The sequence below is a fragment of the Pogonomyrmex barbatus genome, unplaced genomic scaffold (genome assembly GCF_055798465.1).
Source record: "Pogonomyrmex barbatus isolate J1 unplaced genomic scaffold, ASM5579846v1 scaffold1, whole genome shotgun sequence".
NCBI lineage: Eukaryota > Metazoa > Arthropoda > Insecta > Hymenoptera > Formicidae > Pogonomyrmex > Pogonomyrmex barbatus.
Window position 1 is genome coordinate 23,676,620 of NW_028297098.1, and position 24,200 is coordinate 23,700,819.

General features: G+C 35.9%; 2 protein-coding genes across 2 annotated transcripts in view; one reads left to right on the top strand and one right to left on the bottom strand.

Annotated features, from left to right (window-relative positions):
* Positions 1-23,773, bottom strand: part of Mitf (transcription factor Mitf) — a 68,905-nt gene extending 45,132 nt beyond the window's left edge. The window contains exons 1-3 of the mRNA XM_089084432.1: positions 22,914-23,773; positions 3,317-3,524; positions 1,378-1,773 (exon numbers count right to left, since the gene is read on the bottom strand). Of these exons, the coding sequence (XP_088940558.1) occupies positions 1,378-1,773; positions 3,317-3,524; positions 22,914-23,101 (792 nt within the window). The 5' untranslated portion in view covers positions 23,102-23,773. The remainder of the gene's footprint in view (positions 1-1,377; positions 1,774-3,316; positions 3,525-22,913) is intronic.
* LOC148938284 (uncharacterized) lies at positions 13,963-20,744 on the top strand. The gene is made up of 2 exons (XM_089084451.1): positions 13,963-14,616; positions 16,473-20,744. Exons 1-2 carry the CDS (start codon positions 14,020-14,022, stop codon positions 16,590-16,592), a joined length of 717 nt encoding a protein of 238 aa, XP_088940577.1. The 5' UTR covers positions 13,963-14,019; the 3' UTR covers positions 16,593-20,744.
* Positions 23,774-24,200: the final 427 nt, after the last annotated feature.

The following is a 24,200-nucleotide window of genomic DNA, read 5'->3' on the forward strand; positions in this document are numbered from 1 at the left end:
CGTTTTAATAGAAAGAAAGAAATACGGCTTTCAAACATTAATATTAATATCTGGTTATTATTAACTTGGCTATATTTTCCCACATGAAAAATAAAGTAATAATTCCAGTAACAATTTCAAATTTTTATGTGCTTATTATCAAAACGTAAGCATTCTTTCAAAATGCAATGTTAAAAATATAAGATATAGCAGCATAAGAATAATGTTAATAATGTCCGATGTAATTATTAAATTTTTATAATAAATCGATTATAACTGCCTATCGTATACATCAAATAAGATTTATACGGTTTTAAAAAAGTATTTTTCTTGCGTTTGAAATGTTCGCAAACTTGTTTGAAATGCGTTTGAAAAGCCGCGCAAACTTGCTCGACATTTAGAGCTAAAAATAATTCATAATTCAACAAAAATAATAACGTGGTGCACATCGCGTGTTGTCACCGAGAGCCATGGAGTGCTAAATTCGCGATGAGAATACGAGCCGACGAAGTCGGCTTCGAGGGACCTACTTTCGAAGTTTCCTCCCGTTGGTTGTTTGCGGATTTGCTTTCGTCTGCGACGCAAATCAGATCGATTTGCAGACCTAGGCAGCAATTAGCACCGCGTGCGTGCCACGAATATCACTTTGGTGTTGCAGCGTCATGAAACGTGCCAGTACCGTGCTAAGTGCACGCGCACATCCTTCGCGTTTGCGAATTCTTTTAAGACGAACACAGAAAGAAAAGAAAAGGAAGACCAATGTGCATCAAGCATTTGGCAAGAACAATGCGGAGAATTGGCCAGTCTTAATAAATAAGAGTAAATCTTACCGAAAAATTATTCGCGCGAATATCGCGCGTTTCACAAGATTACGCAAGAATCGCTCAAGGAATACTCGTGATTAATTATTAAACGAGCGAGAGAGTGATGTTGCTGGGCGACGACGCGGGATAACCGATGGATTATATAAGACCAGTTAGCGTTAATCGAAAACGTCGTACGTAGATTGGATAAAATGAACGGGAATGACTTAGAAAAATAACTTTCCTCGCGACGTCGCGAGGCATGTTGACGCGTACAAATGATTTCATTTTGATTTCATCGGTTATTAAAATTCACGCATTCTAAAATTAAAAAAATATCAATTATATTGTATTATTAATCTATCTTTCGGTGTTCCTTCACATTATCCTATTTTCATTTGCCATCCTTCGAAATATCAAACAATTCAAATTTATTTTTACGAATCGTACGTTTTCCTGTGAGAAGTGAGAAAAAACGGGATATTTCAGATATATCTGTTTTCTCGCGTTTTCCAATTTGAGAAACACTGCGTTATATTATCCGCACGCGATCAACTCACACAACTACACACCACACACACATACACACACATACCTCCGAGTTGCTGGTGGCGACGCTGGACAGACCCGGGGACATGGTGCCGGTGGTGGCGGGGTCTGGACTCGCCGAGACCGCCGTGGGGTTACCCGGGTGATGCGGCAGCAGCGCGGGGGCGTGCGGATACGAGGCGAGATGAGGATGCTGCGGCTTCGGGTGATGCAGCTGCGGGCCAGGCGGTGCACTTTGCACCACCATTGGGATGGGCGGCGGCCCGGCGTCGACCGGCGTCCTGCCGCCACCCTCGCTACCGGCGCTACCGACGACCGCATTGCCGGCACCACTGCCGCCGCCCTCGCCGCCACGAAATGACTCGTGCAGGTATTGGCGCACCTGGTTCTTCTGCTTTTGCACTACGTGATAACGCGTCGGGTTCTCCAATAACGTGCGCACCTGAAAAATAATTGGCAATATATCCACTTTCTCGTTTTTTCCATATGAGTCACATGAAATGTGAGACAATGGACATGGTAATCAATTAGCAAGTCAAAAAGCAAATCAATTAGTCTTTCGTCTGCCAATAATTATCAATATTATCTATTGTATCTTGATTTATTAAGATTCCAAGATTCCAAGATTTCTTAATTTAACAAATGTACCATTAACAAATGTACCATTAAAATGATAAAAATAAAGTTTACCTTAATGAAATGGGATCGGAGAAGAAAGACTCTTGTCTTCTTTTTGCTTTTATATGACATGAAATTCTATGAATGTTTTCAATACAAAACAAAAATCTGATGATTAAGCCAAGATAGATTAGTGTTTTAATTCATAATATTATTATTATCTTTTTTTCGTCAATCTATATTAATTTAATACGCGGATATTTGTAATACCAAAATGCGATCTTTTAAAACAAGAAGAAATACTTATAAATGATAATAAGAATTAAAAACGTTGAATAATAATGGATTTTGGATTTAGGAAAATTCATTGTATTTATACTGTAAGCAAAAAGTTCGATTTAAGAATGATGAAAATGACATTCTGCTAAATCTATAGGATTACTACTCTAAAATAGACGAATGCTGCAATTTCAAAGGTTATTATATTCCGTGTGAAAATATTATGTGACGAGAACATTATCGCAGTAGTTCGATCTTTCGCGAACGCAGCAACCATATTGCGTGAAGCTAATTGCAAGGCAAACCATCGACGACTCTCACACCTCTTGCCTCTCGTATCCTCTCTCTCACCATCTCAACCATTACTTCGGGAGGTCTAACAGTATAGACGCGGTGTACCGAATAGATCTATTAACAATGCTGCAGAATTCGGCTCGCCTTACTGCGATACGGCAAACTACCGGGATGTCGGAACTATAAGGTATCGTTATCTTAGCCATACCCGCCCTCCTATGTATATATATATGCATGAAGCTTTAAGCGACGGAAACGCAAACGATGGTAACCGGATGCTTGACCTTCCGATACTTGGATAACAAGACTGGGAAAACTCCATCGCGTTGGATTTGGGATACTTCGGTACTTACGCCAAGTTCTAACTTCAACGCCCTAGTTTTGATACAAAACATCAAATACAAGGAAAATTAAAGAAAATGTTAAGAAAATCGAAAGAAGCTAAGGAGAGCGGTGTATGTTTTATTGTATCTTAACAAAACACGTATTATTTAATTATGATTTTATATATATATATATATATATATGTTAAATAATTTTGTGCAATACATACGTATATATTTTTATATATAGAATACAACACGAAGCTGTATTGTAAAATATTTGCTCGTGCAAAGAGAACAAGTAGTCACGTAATTCATAATGTAATAAAGCTAGAGGTTTAATATAATAACGTGATATTGCGCAACGCGCAAGATAATTTTCTCATGTGTTGCACGATGATTCAAGTTTTACGCGAGCAATTTAGCATCGATCGCACAGACAATCGGACAATGTACGAAGGCGACACATACTTGTAATACTTGCGGTGGAACATCCACGCCGATAGTGGGCAACGGTGTAGGCGGCACTGGTCTGGGCGGTGCGGCAGCTGGTCTCTGCTGTTGCAAGCTCTGCCGGAATTCCGCTTGTCGCCTCTCTTGCTCCTGCAGCTGCTCTCGCATCAGCTGCAACTTCAATTGCGTGCGCGACGTTGGCGTCGCTGTTTTGAACGTCGGCGGACTGAAAAAAGTCAATATTTCCTTCACGTAAGACTTTATCGGAGAGACATCTCGTTCTAGCGTACTTTCGCAATTTATATCCGCGTTTATAAATGATCATTATATCCCATTATCGCTTAAAATCTTTTGTCGAAACAAGTTGACGAGCTATATCGAGTCTACTCGGAAAGAGGCTCGATCATTTGCGACGCCGCACGTTCGTTGGTGATAAACACGGGAATATTCAGCATTGTCAGCTGAGCGAACGCATCGCGAGTCCCAAGTCCGAGGCGAGACCAATTAATCTCGCAGTGCAAACACTATTGAAACCGAACTATCTCCCCGCAACGATGGGAAGAAATCCCGTAAAGCCAATCGGTACAATTTGTGACGACCAACTAGATAAGTCGTTAATGAATAGACACGATAAGCGAATAATAGGCACGTCAATTATAATTCACAGTACGTCGCTTTGAAGCATCAATCTCAAACGTCAAGTCGTCAGAAAAAGTTATAATAAAATGCTTTGCATTGTGTAATGTTTTAGTTAAATAATAAATGCTTTCAATAAACATATTTCAAAGCTTATACGTCTTATAAAGACGTATAAACAAGATTTGACAAAATAAAATTATTATTATAAGATTATTAAAGCAAGTTTCTTATTAAGATAATAAATTGTAATATTAAAGTAAGAATAATACATCTAAAATAAATTGCCCATCGTGTTTGCCAGAAAAGATTTGAAAAAAGTCTTCAAGTTGATGCATTCGGGCAACTAGATAGAAAGATTCTTTATTAATGTCCCAACCGCCCTACCAAATGGTGTTAGAAAATTAATGGTGCCATGATTCGGACGTAAAGTCGAGTGATGGTATTACCGAGTCTTGGCAGCGTTGCTACGGTTCAACGATATTCGTGAGAAAACGCGCGGAATCTCCCGAATTTGCGAATAGCAAAACGGCCATATATATTATATATATTGTACAGAGTGTATAATTTATTGCGAATTGGAAGCCAATAAAATAAGAACAAAATTTTCTTTGAATTCATTCAAACGAATGCCGCAGAAGTCGCAAGTAGAATTTCGCAGACACGTAGAACGAGTTTTGGCAGTTACAAATTTTGTCTTTGTGTTGAGCTTATATCGATGACATCAAATCAAATTTTTCGCTCTCGCACTATTAGCATTAAAAGCAAATATATCATAGAGACGCATGCCAAGCGTTCGTTTTACCGCCGACTAAAAGACATTCCCAATTTGGGAACAAAGCCAAGAGCTATAAGAAAGCCAAAATAGAGAGAGATTGTGCAATTCGGATCAAACGTTAGTCCATGTTGTTCGAGGCAATCTTTTCTCCACGATGTATCGCATTAATCATATCGTATAATATCATATCATGTAACAGGTACATCAAATGTAATAAAAAATGAAAATAAAAGAAAGAAAATTAATGAAGGTAATTACTTTTATGATTTAATTTATTCGAGAGGCAATAAATCTTACAGCGTATAATATAATTATTCAAATACTTTAGTCTTTTTCTTAACAAAACATGCTGATGTTAATATTAATGCGATGCTTAGTCTCAAATAAGAATAATAAAAAAGATAAAAAAGATAAAAAAGAAAAAAATATTTTTTATTATTAAAATGATGTTAGAAAAAGTCTACAATACCTGCAATTATTCGCTAAACATAGATCGCAAAACGTCATAAAAGTGTAAAACTAATTAAAAAATTTAATAATGCGATATCGCTTCTTGAAAAAAGCTGAAAATTTATTATGCGAAGAGATTTTACTTTCAATTTTAGAAAAGTAGTAGTCCAACCGACTTCTTGCGTCACCTCTGGATAAGGATTAGAGTAAATACTGCATTGATAACAGAACTTTAGAAATAAGTGCTTAAGACGAGTAAATGATCAAACTTTGAATTCGAGATTCGATCTTCCAACCAATAGAGAAATAGAAGCGATGTTCCGTCTACAAAGGAGAAGAGGACGCTGAATATTCGACCGAGTCTTAAACTCAAAAGCCGTCGTCTTTGTGCGATTACGAAATTAAAAATTCTTCCGTTTCCAGCCGTGCTACGAGAGCTACCGTAATAAAGCTGTTACAACTTTTATAATAGTAGTACCGGCTGACTCGTGAAAGGCGATTTAATCAGAACACCGACTTTCCCGGAGACCATTAAAATGTCTTACGAATTTTTCTATCGCCTAAGAGACGAACTCGCTTTTCTCTCATAACATTGTTGTTTCTAAAAGCTTCGACCTGTTCATCAACATATTTATAAAATTTTGTTAATTAATTGAAAATTAATTGTGAAATTATAATTCAAGATTTCTTTCCTGCGAATCATTAAAATGTTATATTATGTAATGTAAATATTACAAAAAAGTGTATGTCTGTTTTATCTTCATTCTTAATAAATTTATAATATAATGTCGTAAAAATTGGTAATATAAATTTCTACCAATTAAATCTTTTGGTATAAATATAAGGTAAAGAACAAATATATTTAATGAATTTAAAGAAATAATCGTGAGAAGAGTCATAATAGAAAGTAAGAATCGGGTATTATCAATGTTGGCTGAGTTCACCAGAAAATTCGCAACCGGTTAAAAAACGGAACAAAAATACTCTGATGGAAGATTGGAAAAGTTTTTGATGAAAAATTTCCTGCTGGTAAAGTCGAAGTTGAAATAGAATTGGGTACTTTCGTTGCTTTCAGATAATTATTGTATTGATATTTGGTGGAAAAGTCGAGTACCCATGAAATAGTACATGCTTTTGATTCTAGCTATTGTTTCAACATTGTTACGTCGAATTTCACTTGCTCGTTACGCCATTAATTAAGGAATTTAATATTGCACCTAAATGAAACTAGCCATTGAAAATCAATATAGTTAAATTGCTCTTGTTAAGACCTAATTAAAAGCATCCTCAGCAAGAATTTAATTATTTTCAAATGTCGTGAAGAAAACTCTCGTAGTGGCAGAGAAATAGATTATAACTTTATTCATAATCGATAAAGATCCAATAGAATAAACGTAAATATTTTCATTCATCAACCAGTTGGACAGAATTTTTTTGTTATTTAATTGATAAGAATTCTCATTACATTTTATTATAGTAATCAATAATTAATTACCTCGAAATAATAATAGTAATAGTAAATTTAACTGTCGCAGTTGAAAACTTTATTATGAATTCAGATGATATTTTCAGATGATATTTGATATTTCGTAATATAACTTTCGTTATCGTACAGAGACAATACAATCGCATCGATTCTAGACGCGTACGCGAAAGGTCTTGCCGGCAAGCTTGACTTTTTATAAACAGGTCGACGGTGGATCGAAGGTGGCCACGGTGAACTCGTATATTTCTCTTCGCGATATTGGATATTGGACGGCCGAAAATAATTTTCGACCGTACGTTGGATACCATTAATTCTCCAAGGTCACGTACAACTCCAACTCGTGCAATACCCGTACGAGTTTCTCTCCCTATGTACTATGGTATCGCACTTTTTGCCGGCGGGCCTTTATACATGTCCCGCTTAAGGGGGCGGAGGGGAGAACGACCGTAATACTGAATTTAGTGCTTATATAAAGAGCGACGGAGGATCGCTTATGGCAGCTTCATGCAAATGCACGTACCCTCTCCAATCCTCCTTCTTACTCACTGTCTCTCTATATGCGGTGTGCAAAGAGGGATTCTCTCAAGAGAATCCTGAAGAGAAAGGATCCTCAGTGGTGGATTTAATAAACGTGTTGTCCTCCATATACACAGAACGTATTAAGAAAAATATTTAAAAATATTTAATAAATTATAAGAATTTCGATCAAGATAATTATAGAAAGCAGGCAGAAGGCAGAAATTGTATTACTAATAGATATTCAAATTTTATAATAATATAAAATAATTACTAATATAATAAGAATATTGCAACAAATTCGAAATACAATAGTTATAGAAGAAATAAAAACAAAAATTATTAGCATTAAAATAAAATATATATTTCATAATTTTTTGAGTGTCAATATTTTTCTAATAATTAGTTTATCTTTTACACCTGAAATATTACACATCACGAAGAAAGCACTAGCACTTGAAGATCTCCGAGCAAGTATCATCACAATTATGTTATAAATTTATTAAGAATATAAAGAAGATAAAACAGACATATACTTTTTTGTAATATTTACATTACATAATATAACATTTTAATGATTCGCAGGAAAAAAATCTTACAAATCTTGAATTATAATTTCACAATTAATTTTACGGAATGTAAAAAGTAGAAGACCAGCGGTATTAATGTCATTAGTCTCGAAGAAAATCGAGGCAATGGCTTGCCGTCACCAAAGTTTTATCTTCATGCCTATGGAATGAATTAAGTGAGAAAATACAGCTGCGCGCTCCTTCGTCAAACGATCGATATAAATCGCGATAATATGGAAAGCAGCTTCTTTGTCGGATTAATGTATATTCTCGACTAAGACGTCGGCTTTGGTCGAATGGGGCCGTACGTGCGCGGAATTTCATCGTCAAAGCGAAGATTATCGTCGCGGTTGGGCTTTCGATCGTGAAATTCGAACAGTCATTTACTCCTTCAGATATTCGATGTTCTCCAGCGAGATAAAATTAAATCCATGTGCAGTACCACAAGCGAATTTATAATAAAACCAAATTATAAGGAATAAATTAATGTACACGTATAAAAAGACTTTTTATAATAATACTTCTCTTTCCAATATCTCATTTTTATGAATTTTCATCTTGTAATATTTATAATAATTTTTGTAATACATTAAGACATTAATATCATTAGCAAATTAGCAATTTTATTGCCTATAAAAAAAGTACCTATGAAAAAAATTTTAAAAACTTGAAATAATGACTTTCAGTCAATGCACAACACAAAGATAAAAATTCTTGTTCAATACATTCGGCATCGTATTAAATACCACGCATTCACTGCTCTTCAAATTCTCTCGGCGTAGAATTTAATAACAGACATTCGGCGAGTAAGTTCGCGAAACAAACCGGCTAGAAATAAATTCCTCCTCTGCCCCCCGCGTTCTCCAACGTCGCTAATACCCGTTGCAAAAGTTTGCGGGGTTTATGAAAAGCTCGAGAGTGTCAACTGATAATAACAATGATAATCGTAATAAGCAGGCAGCGGAAAACGATTTATCCCGGGCAGAGAGACGGGAAACTTGTCGGGAAAACTTCATCTAGTTTACGGAAACAACGCTAAAGAACGATAGAGGAAGAGAGAAGGAGAAAAAAGAGAAAGACTGAATGAGGCAAAGAAAAAAAATGAATAAGATGAATACGATGTCAAAATATGTGTAAAAAAATTTGTAATGTTACAGCAACAATATTCTACTGGTAGACAAAATTTCAATTTGTAATTTATATCGATATGTCATTCGCATAAGCCGTCTTTTCTTCACAATCCTATTTGTTACTATAATATGTGCTCCTCTTTCTCAACAAATATCGTGAGCTATTATATTGTTTGTGCTCGAAATAACAACGTAGAAGCTTTCGAATACGATAGGAAAAGAAGGGAAAAACAATGTCAAACGCTATGAAAAACAATATATAGTATACGCCATATGCGATGGTAGAATATGGCGTTTCCGATTTATCAAAACAATTTTACAAATTTTTGATGTTTTGAAAAATAAAAAATCGATATTGTATTTTATACTGCAAATTTTTCCATCTTTATGTGTCAAAAAACTTTTTAGTTAATCTAGAAACGTTCTCGAAGATAGAAGAATGTAAAATAAAATTTTACGAAAGAAAACGTAAAGAATACCACAGACTTAGGATAAAAAATAAAAGTATGGTCTGCAATTAACAATGTTGAGAAGCCAAAGAACCTTTCGTGCCGACCGGAATTATACAATGCAGTCGATTAATCCGCAGTAACGAAGCTTTCTAACAAAGTGCACTTAGGTCGCTGCGCCTTACTAAATGACCACTATTCCCTCCTCTTTCTCCTCTCAGTTATAGTATTACAAATTTCCCATCGTTAATTTCAACCCGACAGACAAAACGATCGCGTGGGACGTTAATTCAAGGGGATTTTAATTGTCAGAATGCACGAAGGAATAACTGTTAATACAATAATTTTTTCCACTATATACATATATATGATATGTGAAAAATAAAAATCTACGAAGTATATTATAATAAATTTATTTTCGTGCTTAGTCATGTGTAAATTTTTCATATTTTTCAATTTTTCACGAATGAGATAACATTAAGCAATAATTTCAAAATAGACAAATATTGTAATATATTAGTTTTGCGATTTTGCGTAGAAAGCACGCGTATATATTTTACCTCTAGCTATGATACGAAGATATGTTACTCTCGAGTTTCATAGGAATCAGGACGACCGAGATCGAACGATCGTGAACGATCGCTTGCAGCTGAGACTTGGCCCCTAAGCTCGGAATTCTCCTGCGAGATTACGCCTTCGCAAGCTCCTCTGTACGGACAGTAAACGCGGAGGGGAGAGAGAGAGAGAGAGAGAGAGAGAGAGAGAGAGAGAGAATTTGCTGCTTGGAAAATTACGCAAGTTGACCGTGTGGAATCTCGACCGTAATCTTCGGCGCGTACGTGCACATATACGTGCAGTGGCTATGAATCGTGCCGGACGATCGAGCGATATGGATTCGGGTTATGTAAATGCAGGATCCAGCGAGAAGAGATAGATAGATAGAGAAAGAGAGAGAGAGAGAGAGAGAGAGAGAGAGAGAGAGAGAGAGAGAGAGAGAGAGAGAGAGAGAGAGAGAGAGAGAGAGATGAGAACCATTCGATACATTACAGAGGACGAAGGCGACGTTACCGTTACCGTTACCTTCTCGTTTACCATAGCGGAACTAGGGGAAGGTAATCGAAAGCCCCCGAACGAAAATCAGGAACAAGGTCGTGCGAGCGGCGACCGGCACGCGCGCACAACGTAATTAGCTCGTGCGACAAGGCGATTTAGCGAGAAATTATTCGCGATAGCGTAACATTTACAGCGCAAAGATGGCCATTGGGCACGACTCGTGTAATTTAATCGCGTATACATGAATTACATAGTTCGAAGAATGATCGGTTAATTTCTCTCGCATCAAAACTGATTTTCATCCTCATGGAAATAATTTCCTTCTAAAATTATTTGTTTACGTTTCCTCTACTATTACTACTATAGTGGTGAAGATATGTATTATAAACTATTATTACGGCAAAAGTAAATTAATCACAGCGATGGTTGTAACTGAAATTTGCAGAGTCACAGGCTATGACCATCACAGGTGATGAATGTACGAGTTAAAAGCACGGGGTCCAGAATGAAAACCAGAATGACTATATATTGTCGGAATGTGATTAGATCAGCAACACTCATGAAGCAAAACTGACCACAGGAACGACTCATGTAATTTGGCCGAATGTAAATTGAGAAATAATAGTATTAAATGTTGCATTTGAAAAAGACTAATGACAAAAGATTTTTTACTTGACTATTGATCCTTAGGCACAAAGCTTAAAAATGGCTAGTTTTTTTGCTACAGCCGTTTGAAATGTCGTATTTTATCATTATTCTTGTAACGTTTCAAATCGGTTTTTTATAATAAATCGAGAAATTTTAGATAATAATATGCGATTTATCTACACATTTGAAAAAGATTTATGTGTATATGTGTTTGCCTGTGCATGTGTGTGTGTGTGTGTGTGTGTGTGTGTGTGTGTGTGTGTGTGTGTGTGTGTGTATTTGTGTGAGGGAAAGGGGCTAAATAGTGCTAAATAATGCTACTATTTAGCTCCATAGTAGCATACTATTCAGCTCCAAAAGCACATGTTTTAAAATGTTGGAGTAACAACAAGTAACACATATTAATTTTCACACACACACACACACACACGCGCGCGCGCGCGCGCGCGTACGCATGCTATAAATATAGATATATCTATAGATAGATGTCTATCCAAAACGGACCAAAAACACGTAGTTTTATACAGAGTTCTTTATAACTTAAATATTAAGTTACCTTTCTATAAAAAATTTTAGTAGTTCTATTAATCTTAGCGCATTGTCAAATCATTATTTTATATATATATATCCATTGATAATTTCTATGAAAAATATATTTTCATAGATATTTTTATCGTACTTTTAATATAATTGACTTCGAAAGAGGTAAAGCTAAAAATAATGCGCAATAATCTAAAACTGCTACACTAAAAATAACTGAATTAAAGTTATAAAGATCTACTTGAAATTCACATTCATTGGCTACGATTGTCGCCGTTATATATAAATGGTTACGGCGCTATATATAAATGACTCAAAAATGCGAGTTTCGGCTAAAGCAGAATCGCGACGTGTTCTCGGAGCCTCACAGGCGTGTCTTACGATCTGGATCCCATCCAAGTGTCAGCGCAAAATGCGTGTAAAGAAAACCAAAAGCCAACCAATACGAATTCCGATGTTTACATTAGCACATATGCATATATAGTTCGATTCGACTGAAAGTGAAAAATATTTGATACTTTTATGCGCGCCGAATATGCACGTGATGAATCAATCGTTGCACATTACCTGCTTTTATCCGAAAGGAAAAATATTAGTTAATTTATACGTGACTATTATTGGAGCCGCGTTTCGTAGCTTCCATATTCATTTTCAACTTCTACCAGCCATGGCGCTCGTAATTTTCCTCCCGTGCTCTTTTCCTCAATAGCCACCGCCGCCGGTAGCATGAAATTGTTTTGAATATTTATGACGCGTGTGCGCGATTGTATGAAACTACGTTACGCGATGTATTTTACGCATACCGATAATCGATGGAGAGACGGTGGGCGTTTATATCGGTAGTACAGGGAGGGAGGATGGTTAAATTCAGATAATTTCAGCGTACAATGTTTATGTTATGTTATGACAGCCTCGGTTAAATGTAACGTGCTAAATTTAACATCAGGCCATTCAGCTACGATAGAATTTTTGGATCAATTACTGGAGCAGCGTTATTCGAGTAACAATATTACCGATGATAACATTATAATGTATTAATTACTTCAATATTATTATCAGATCTTAAACAGTAATTTCCTGTCGGAATGCGAAAATTAAACGCGATTCTCAAAATATATTATTTCGTACGATACCAAAGATCAAGATTATTCGATAATTTAAAATAGAGGAAATGTTCATGTACATAATTTATGTACAACTATTATTAAATGCCTGTAATTATCCAACATAAACACAAACTGCATTTTATCATAAAACATCCTAACAGTAAGTAATAAAGATGTCAACGCTGAAATATCACGCACCATCTACCACCACCGACGACATTTGAAGATTCGGATTCGACGATCTTGGGAGACGCTGTTTTTCGCGAATAAATTGTAAGGGGAGCTTTCAGAAGATGCCAACATTGACGAAATTGCACAATATATCCCGAGCCTGGTGGCAATTTGTTCGACACATCGATGTACTTTCAGAAACGCGTTGCATCGTTTCAACGATTGCCGCCGCCACGCTCGCCGCTCGTAACGAGACGAGAGTTGGATCGCGGGCGGAGACCAACGATTCGCGTTCAGTGACGAGTTGCAACAAGGACGTTTAAATCTGGACGTAGTGTTTACGATCGACGTAGACGACGTGCACGACGATCAAGTGCAGCGCTTTTGAAACAAGGAAGAGCCGGTGTTTCTCGTCTCTCGAGACGGTGATAGTCGATGCGCAACGTTGACTACCGATGTGGATTATAAACCGAGGAATTACGACGGCGTAAACGCGATCGATAAACCGAGAGAGAAACGGATTGAAACTAATAGTAATTTGCATCGAGAATTTGCTTGCAAAGTGCCACGATGTTCTATAATTGTTTTTCTCACGTAAAACAAAGACAACAATGTACAAACCACAATTTATAAATATACGTGCTTTTAATAGGAAATGAGAAATGAGGAGCAATGAAAACATGATGAAAACGCAATATAATCAAAACTGTATGGTATTTTTCACTCGCGTGATCAACACACAAAAATATTGCCCATTTCACGCGCATGCAATTTTTAAAATAGTTGCATACTATCTTTAGTTTTCACGGAATATTGATTAACCAGTCCATTGTACCAAACATTTCTATGTAATATTTTTTGAAATCAATATTAAAAATTACATTAACATTTAAACAAGAAACGGGAACAAATGGTTATATGTATCGTATAACCATCGTAATGCGATATATTATATTCGTATAATCTCATTAATGCGATACGAAAAGTATTAATCGTTCTCGTTAGGTGTCTAAATTTTTAACGAGAACTACGCAAGGTAATGCGAACGCTCGCACACACGCATTAGATTAATAGTAAACGGCAGATAAAATAATTGTATAATGCGCACGAACATCAGACACTAAGGAGTTAGTCTCGATCGGTGCAGTACCAGCCTTGCGGTCGCGTGGCGCGCAACGGTCGTGCCACGATGGGATTGTTATCGGGCAAATCGGGGCCGAGTGTTCCGTCGACGATTGACGGGTCCATCTCGAGAATCATCCGTAGATCCTCGTCAATGCCGATGTTCACGCGCACCCGTTGCTGTTCGCCGGCGCCGACAGGCGAGCGCGTCGCATCCGCGGCGGGACGATCGTACGGCAGCGACGATGCCGCGCCGACGAGATGCAACGACGCTCGTGTCGGCGGTGACGGCGGCGGCACCGAGGTCGACGTCGTCGTCACCCTCGTCGTCGTCGTCGTCGCCCTCGTCATCGTCGTCGTCGTCGTCGTCGTCGTCGTCGTCGTCGTCATCGTCGTTGTTGTTGTTGTTGTTGTTGTTGAAGGTCGCCGAATCACGACGTTGTTGATGCGATCCAATCGCGACACCAGCTCCTCGAACTCGACGATCTGCCGCGCGGTCTCGGACGTACCATCGGCTTGCATCGCGCCACTTCGCTTCGTTTACGCGCGCGAACGCGCGAGCAGGTCGGCTGGTCTGGGGCGTCGCGACGGTACTACTAAAATCGGAGCATCGTCGCCAACAACGACGACAACGACGACGAGGGCGGCGATGATGAAGCGCCAGGTAACCGGCAGACACTCTAAACGCGGATCTTGCCATCTCGCTCTCCTCCGCCGGATGAGACAGACAGCTGACGTCTGCCGAGTCTCTCTCGCTCTCGCCACACGCATATTTATTTTCACTCGATATATAATGTCGTGAAAACATTCCGACAGTCGTCGTGAGAGAATCATCGTGAGATATACGCGGTATTTTTCTACATAATTAATATTGTTGATCCTACACGGCATTCAAAGAAAAATGTCAAAAATATCAAAGTCAAATTTGTCAAATAGATTTTTAAAACGGTTAAAAGATCATTAAATTAGAAACCTAATTATTCAGATTATCTTCATTAATTTAATTAGTAATTTAATTAAATGAGCTTCGTATTTACATATGACAATCGATTGTTTTACATACTTTAAGCATGTCGGTTCAATTTAATTAAATTCTTGTAGTTAATTAAATAGCTAATTTGTAATCAGTAATTAGTCAATATGTAACGTAGATAAACTTCCGAGCATATACATATGTACGAGCGTATATTGCTTTGAGTACTAAATGCGCGACACGAATATGCATCAAAGTGTTTGATCTGTATCTATTTAGCTCATTTATTTTCTTTACTCCACAATCCATTTAGCAGACTTGAAATTTTCTGCAGCTTTCAACAAAATTATTTTAATCATTTTGTTCTAATTCGAAACTCTAACAAATTAAAAATTTTTAAATTTTAAATTATTCTAACAAATTAAGTAACAAATTAAAAATTTTTTTAAATATTGAAAAAATTTTGTATTGTAACGAAGTGGCTGACTAATAACACTGCATACAAGCTAAAAATAGTAAATATTTTAACAAATATTTTATATACATACATAATTAAACTATATTTTTATTTGTTAAATACAAGTTTAAAGTGTTTAAAGTTTGTCAATTGTAATACAGAATTCTATATTTCAAATAAGAATAGGAATAAAGGAAGCGCCAATGTAAACTTCTTCATTTTCTAGTTCTTATTATTTCAATTTCATTTACTTTACTTTAAAATACGATGTAAAAATTATAAAGAGAACAACAATAATCAAGATGCACAATGTAGTTAGGTCTGAAAGCATTGTGAAGCACGTAATATCGTGTACCGTGTGTTATAACATATTGATTTTAGAATATGTATTTTCTCTCGCGTACAAGGAAAAATCGTAATAAAATGATACAATTTCTATGTTCATATTTGCATTCGCAAATGTGAATCACCAACGTGCTCGCTTATTCTCTTCTTTTTTACGACAGCGGATGAAAAATGCGTCATCTTCCTCTCTCAATGCAGTAACAAATGCCATTTACTTTCGCATGTGTCGAGTTCAAATTTATTATTATGCTTGTGCTGTATTTAACTAACTCTGTTCGAATGCTCTAGTTAGATCATAACCACAGCTACAAATATTCTGCGGTAAAGGAAAATTTAAACTTTGATTAGCAATAATAATATTAAACTCTTTTTATTTTTTCACAACGTTAACTATATTTATTTGTATAAATTTGTATAAATTTATATAAAATATTTTTAACGTTTTAAAAATAAAATACTATTATATATAAATATAAGTTGGTTGATCCCAGTATAAATAAAATTTTATTCCATTTTGATTAAAAGAAAATAAAGAATGTATAACAATTCGACAAAAACTGTTGTAACTTAATTCTGCTAGTTATTCAATTTAGATTTATTTTAAGAATTTAGTTATTGCTTATTTGCTATATTTACGTATAATTTGCGTTACACTTATTTTGTTATGTTTAAGCCATGTCTATTTAGCCAAGTCACGTCTAAACTAACTCCACAAAACTCTCAACGATGCTCTGTGCATACACAGGTGCGCGATACGTCTTGCATCACATACAGCGACACGGCTCATCCGTTCGAAGATGCGTTACGTAACGTACGACGAAGAACAGCTGCCGACGAGCGTACGATCGCACGGCAAACAGCTTGAAAAATAAAAAAAAAAAAAAAAAAAAAAACGAGGCATCGTCATCATCACGCATAAAAGCGCAATTCGTCGTCGTCGAGACCGAGGAATCCGGTATCGCGTTTTCACGAACGTCGGCAGCGGCAGCAACGACAGCGACAACGGGCATACTTATCGGAATTTCCAGTCATTGCACTGGCTAATGCGAGTATCGAGCCGGTTCGCGCCGGATTCGTGGCAGCCTCTCCTACTCACATGCCGCGAAAGAAAAAGTGATAGAGAGAAGAAGGAACCCGATCGCAGTATCGTCAGCATTGTCTCTCGCGGAGTTTGCTCTTGCTCTTATTGGCCTGACTCCGGTGTCGTATCTTACACAGAAAGGAACACGCTACAATATGGGATATATTATGCATCTGTACCAAAGAGACGATCCGAGTAAACTGAGAATATCCTATTCCGATTTGCAATTTAATTGATTCCTAATCAGTTGACAATATCGTATAATTATGTTATGAAATGTACGATATTTCACCGAGCTAAGAGTTACTAAAAATATTTATCTAATTTTATTATTAATGTAGTAATGTACTATTATTAATAATAACTATTATTAATAATATTATTATTATTGTTATTACTGGTATTATTATTTGCGTAATTATCAATATCATCATTACTATATTATGTTACTGTAATTAATACGTAATGAAACAGATTAATATCCGTACATGTTCAATTTGGAAGGCTTGTAATACAAGAAACGATTTCTGGACTATGCGATAAAAATGAAATGTTTCTAAAACAGAACACCCAGCGTACCGAAATCATTATCGCGCTCGCTGATGACGCATGACATTCACAGGCATAGTACTCATCATATCCAATCGCTGTGACGTGGAGTCCACAAACATAATTAACACAATCAAATCGTGCGAGATTGGCAATGCTGTGTGAATGAGAGAGAGAGAGAGAGAGAGAGAGAGAGAGAGAGAGAGAGAGAGAGAGGGAGAGAGAGAGAGAGAGAGAGAGAGAGACATACATGTCAATAATATCATGATTAAAAAACTCATGAGAAAAAAATCAAATTCTAAATTTGTTTAACAAACTCTAAATCTACTTGATATTTAATATTTTTCTTCACGTAAAAAAGTCAAAGACTGAAAAGATTTAGAATAAGCAATACGCGCAAATTGCTTTGTATCCTTGCGAGAGGATTACAGATGGACATATCCTTGACAAATGGAAGAAATCAGAATCAGTTTTTAAAAATTTCCAAGACTTTGTGCTATTACGATATTATACATCTATGTTAAAAACATGATCATAAAACTTTATTCCATACTGCATTAATTAATTGTTAATCAATCAAATTATTATTTTCAAATTATTATTAGAGTTGTTAATTACAAAAAATTACTTGAATATTTCGCTAACAGTTGCAAATTGTCAAAAAAAAAATTTAAAGCCTGCTAAATGGGAATCATAAAAGTGAAGAAAGTAAACAAGACGATCTAAATAGATCTAGACACAAGTGAGATCAGAGTATATTCATGCCACAAGTATTTAGTGCCCAAATATTGATTATATGAATGTGTGTTATATGTTCTGAATTTTATCCATATACATAAAAGCGTAATGCTACAAATAAAACTTTATATATTAAATATAAATAAGATATTTAATTGAATTTATTCGAATATGATTAAAATCATTTTAGCAAAATACTAATGTTTGTGATTCCTGCCAATATAATTATAAATTTTAGAAAAATTATAAAGAAAATTAAAAATAAAATGTTTTGACACAAATTATATATATGTTAATAATGAATAAACACAATCCATGAAATTTACATTTCGGACTATTCCAAGTTATAAAACATTTTTACGAGATTTATACTACATTTGACAATAAATTGTAATAAAAAATATATCGTTTTCCTATATAAATATTATTTAGTCTCGCGTAATACAATTCTGCATTCAATTTTACAGATAAAAGTATCAAATAAAATATAATTTAGTTCTATACAATTTGACAATCTATACAAATTGCTTTATGTGATCAATCTAAAAAATAATAATTTACAATAAAATAGTCTCTTTCTTTGGTCGAGTATTTTCTCAAAAGTTTAAAGATTGGCCTTAAGAATTTCGATATTTCTATCTTTCTGCTGCTATGCGTCAAACGAAAAATATATCGAAAATATAGATAGCTATCTCCGCGTGGAGTTCCGCAAGCGAATGGAGGTCGTTCTTCAAACGTACTTACGAAGTAGCACTTCGTCTTCTACTTTCGTTGATTGCCTCTATCGAGGAGATCGTTGATCCCTCAAAACCCCTACCTTCCTCAATGCAGACGTGAACGCAATGAAGCCGAAGGTCAAGCCTATTTAGATTCTTCGCGTAATGACGTACGCAAAATTCGAAAATGATCATTCACGGAATGACTGACTTATTATAAACGCGTACTCTTCATCCATCTATCTTCTTCCTTCTCTTTCCCTCTGCCTTCATGCCATCAATGTTACCTAATGTAATACAATACGTATGCCGTTTTTTACTCGAATGATAAAGCATTCTTATGTCACTGATCTCTCGATATACTCGCGACGATGGTTCATTGCTAATGATAATTAGATGCGCGCATTATTTTTTAAAAGATTATTGATATGAGATCAAATTATCTCTCAATAACCAGCCGGAAATCATCATACGCTCGCATTAATGTGTGTATACGTGTGACCAAATTCATGATGTGTTATCTGTAAACGATCAATATGTTGTCCGCGTCACGTATCGTAGATTGTCGTATCGTAGATTGTCCCGAGAAATCAACGTCATAAACGAAACAGTAAACAGTAAATTTCCAATCACTAAACCTTCCCCGTGAAAATAAATACCTTTTACCCATTTGACTACAGACATACAGTGGTATTTATTTTTTGGCGCCATGTATTTTTCAATTAAATATAACATTCCGATAAATTCAATCAATTTGTGCAGCAACTATGTACATATTTATTTCGTGTTATAAACTGTCGTGTTTAATATAAACTATCGATGTTTACTATATTAAAAACACACGACAAATATAAAATATTTTTATTAATAGAAAATTCAAAAAAATCCTAGTAATTTTCCTTAGATCATCATCCGTTGCTAGATCTAGCCTACGTGCAATTTGAAATTTTAGCTTAAGCTCATATTGCCTTCTCTGTAGGAATCAATTAACGCCCGGCAGATGAAGCTGATTAGGCGCGAGAACTTTCGGATGCAATTCGAGCACCCAAAGCAAACTCTCGGAGACTGTGAAAGTTGATATTCGTGGTAGCTTCTCCGTAAAGCTCGGATCGTTGATACTCGAGAGTCTAACACGAGTATGCAAGATGCATAGACTGTTAATCAAAGCCCAGACGAGCGCGTGCTTTCCGAAGAGATCGCGATTACCAATCGCGATCGCTTGGCACTACCACTAGTCTCGCGAGTCTCTCTGAGCGAATGAGTCTTTATATACATGTCGTCTCGTTGATAGATTCATGACTAACGACTTGCCCTTTTAAATGTCCATTTAAAAGCTCGACCACAAAACATGTCAGAGTCTACTTTGTTCAAAATACGTTCAAGCAACGTTATTTCAAAAAAATAATTTTTCTAATCTTTCCTTCTTTTTTTTAATTTTGTTTCTATTTTGCCAAAAGATATAAATAATGTATATAGTGCATTTTTTGCAGTTATTACCGCGACACATTTCGATTCTTGTCAAAAACCAGCACGTGCAAAGTTTGATTGGATTTGATTTGATTTTGCACTAAAAATTGGAATTGGAACCTCTTTTATTTTTTTCCACACGTATGCGGTATGTAGACACATATGCGAGTTTCAAACGATGGATCACTATCTATCGAACACCCAACGATAAAAAAATCTTTTTTCGAAAAATGAATCTGCCCAAGCAGTCTTGTGTTTTACGACATTATATACGAATTTATACACGAACAAAACGTTATTCTTTTTCTATGTAACTAATATTAAGAAGCAAATAATAAATGTATTATTTATTTAATAAATAAGCAATCTATATGCTGACATTTCTTTTGCTGCGCGGAATAAAAAAGATTAACTTAATGCACGCGCGCGTCAAATATCCAATATCAAATATCGTTTCAAATTCGATTCGGCTTTCATTTCGATTCTCAACGAGTTCTATTTTTTGCTTTCTCTTACACGATCCTATTTCAATGTCTTCAAGAACAATCATTTAAGATAAAAAGCGAGCAAACAGAAAATATTGTCTGTTAGATAATAATAACAATCTTTTATAAAGAAGATCGTTATATCAGAAATATTATATAAAATTGGAAAATTCAGACAAAGACATCAAAAATTTTTTCGTTCAATCGCTTGAAAATTTAAATAATTGAAATATAAAAAATTTATATAACTAAAACCATTCTGTCTTTTCTTAGGAAATATTTAACTAATATGCTATGCTTTTTAGATATTCTGTAGATATTTGTAATACGATTAAATAACTTATGGTTCTAATGGGCAAACTATATATATATTTATAAATTATGATTAATTATGACGAAAAATATCTAAGAATGGTTGAAACAAAAATCACACATTATTAAAAAGAAATGGCTTAACTAAAAATTTCGTGTATCTATATTTTGCACGAATCATGTAATATGTAAAGATATATTGTAATAAATATAAAATAATTAGAAAACTTTTATAAAAACTTTTATTGCATTTATTGTAGCTATATATAATAACAAATTTAAAGATCTTTTTAATCTCTAAAATGGATTCGTGAAACTCAATACAATTACTGATACATTGAAACCATGTATTCAATGCGTCTGTGGTTATCACTAGAATCATCAGGTATAATTCCATCCTCAAAAAATTATCAGTGACGCGGTTGTAAAAGATGTTTATATCCAAATATGCATAAATTAACACCCTAGTCTCATTGATTCAAAAATTATCATTTTGACAATGATGTAAAGGACGAATTAATTATTTTATTAGATTTAATATCCGACTGTGTCTCATATTAACACCTCATAATTTTGTAATGTGACAAAACTTTTCTCTTGTTTAAATATAATAATTATTCTTCTGTCCGCTCTCTTTGCTTCGTGATTATATTTTATCATTTATCAAATTTTAATCAAAATATATGAAACATACACAAAATTGCATGTGATTAGCGTTGTTATCATTTATACACGATGTAATCTTAAACTTCTCATTACAAAAGCCACGTGATTCCATACGCACGTGTTTGCATCAAGCCACAGTTTATCATCATTGAATATAACAATACCACATCATGAATATATCAAAATACCACACCCAACAGATAACATTCTATTAACAATAATTATTTTACTGTACTGTATGTTGTATTTAATATGTCCTATATAATGTATGTAATGATTTTCCTTAATTTTTATATTAATATATCGCATTTTCTAAAATGTAATTCGAAATTTGACATTCATGAAAGTTTAGAGATTTAATTATTTTGCGATAATATTGTAATTTTATAGCAAGGAAAAATTTAAATATAATCTAATCATTCCTATAATTTCTATAATTATTTCTTAATGTTATCTCGTAATGTTGTCTACACTAAATTTATTATTTAGTATCAAAATGTACATTAAATAAATTGCTGATGAAATTAAAATTTTCTTCAATTTATAACACAATGAAGTCCCCGTATCTCTCATGCTGCTTTGTAATCGTTTGCATACTGCACACTGCACAATTTCACGATATCATACTCCAAATAAAAGCGTCTCTCTCTCTCTCTCTCTCTCTCTCTCTCTCTCTCTCTCTCTCTCTCTCTCTCTCTCTCTCTCTCTCTCTCTCTCTCTCTCACACACACACACACACACACACACACACACACACACACACATACATATGTATTCCCACATGAACTGTAAAACTGGAGTTATCCGCCTCTTTTTGTTTATACATTAATACATGTGTATATATCTCATCTACCTCATATGTCATATGTCGTAAATAAAATTTATGTCTAATAATTATGATTGATGTAATACAAGTATAATTTATATTCCCTCCTCGTTATAATCGCTTTATCTCTCTAACTCACAACATGTAACATTAGTATTAATATTAATTGTCGAATCTTAACATTAATAATATCAAGATTATTAATGGATCTATGAATTAGTTTTACCATCATTACTCTTCCGCTGCAACAATGTCAATGTCAAGCAGAATACGCTCCGTTATCTCGTATTAGTATGTTTGATTAAGGAAATTTTTCAAGATAACATTGGCGCCGGAAGCCACGTACCTGCCGGTATCGGGTGCACGACTTTTCAGCTCGTAGTACATCAGGTCCTTGGTCGAGGTCGATAGAAGGGACAGGGCCTGCTCAAAGTCATCGTCGTAATCTCCAATGGCGATATGGTGGGCGAGCGGGTCGGTGACGGCGAGAGCAGCCGTCAAATCGAAACCCATGTCGATCCCGGACTCGTCCATCGTCACGGCGCTTCGAATATACCGCGCGCGACGAGCCGCGGCGTGTCGGGTAAACGCGAGAACGCGCGTGTTCCAAAGTTTCCGGAGTGGCTGAGGCGAGACGCGCGCGTTGGCGCTTCGTAAAAGATAACGATGTTACGGAGGATACGGAAAGAGGAGTAAAGAGTAGAGACGGAGGAAGAGATGGAGAGAGATGAACGTTCTCTCTCTCTCTCTCTCTCTCGGGAAGAGACGCGTTGCGAAAGAGTCGAAAACGAGCGATAACGACGGCAAACGGATCGGTTGGAAAGAATTTCTTTTCGGGAGAGGATGTGCGGAGGGAAATGGATATGGGAGATGGATCACGGCGCGCCTTTTTGATGGATCACGAGCACCGCGAAAAGACTCCCATTTTACGCAAGTGTCAAGAGTTCTCGCGCGAGTTGTTAGCGACAGCGACCGCGCGTGCACGCGTGCGCGGGTCCGTGACGTTTCTCCTCGATTGCGGCGCACGTTCCATCGCCCCTTTACGCGCGTTTCTTTTTCGCCGGTTTTAGACAACGGTGTAGACAACAACGACGACGGCGACAACGACGACTTTTCGTAGGAAGATGAGCGCGAACTCGCGCGAGAACCCGACAGCGCGACGAGACGAGCGTGACGCGCGCGCGTATCGCTACTACACGGACCGTCCGGCCGCAGCGGAGGTTTCGCGGTGGCGGCGGCATTTGACTTACGACTGCCGCCATCTCGCGGAAACGTGCCGACCAGGCGGCATTCTTTGAAGTGGCAAGCTCGACAAAGTGACCTTTCGCAGGCCAGCTTTGTAGCAGCGACAGCCTTCCACGTGAAACTCAATGAAAAGTCGACGAAGGAGAGTAATTTAATGAATTGTGTTTTTCGTTTTACTTCTCATACTCAAGGGTTCTTTAATAATTTCTCTTTTTGTTTTTCTAGATTTTCTATTTTACGAGATTTGTATCGAAACTTCAAAACTCATAGTTCATTTATATCTAATCTAAGACATATCGTTTACCTAATTGTTAAAGTGTTACAATAATCTTTAAACTATACGAAACTACTGCTAAGATATTAGATTAATCTAATTGCGAATTAAAAT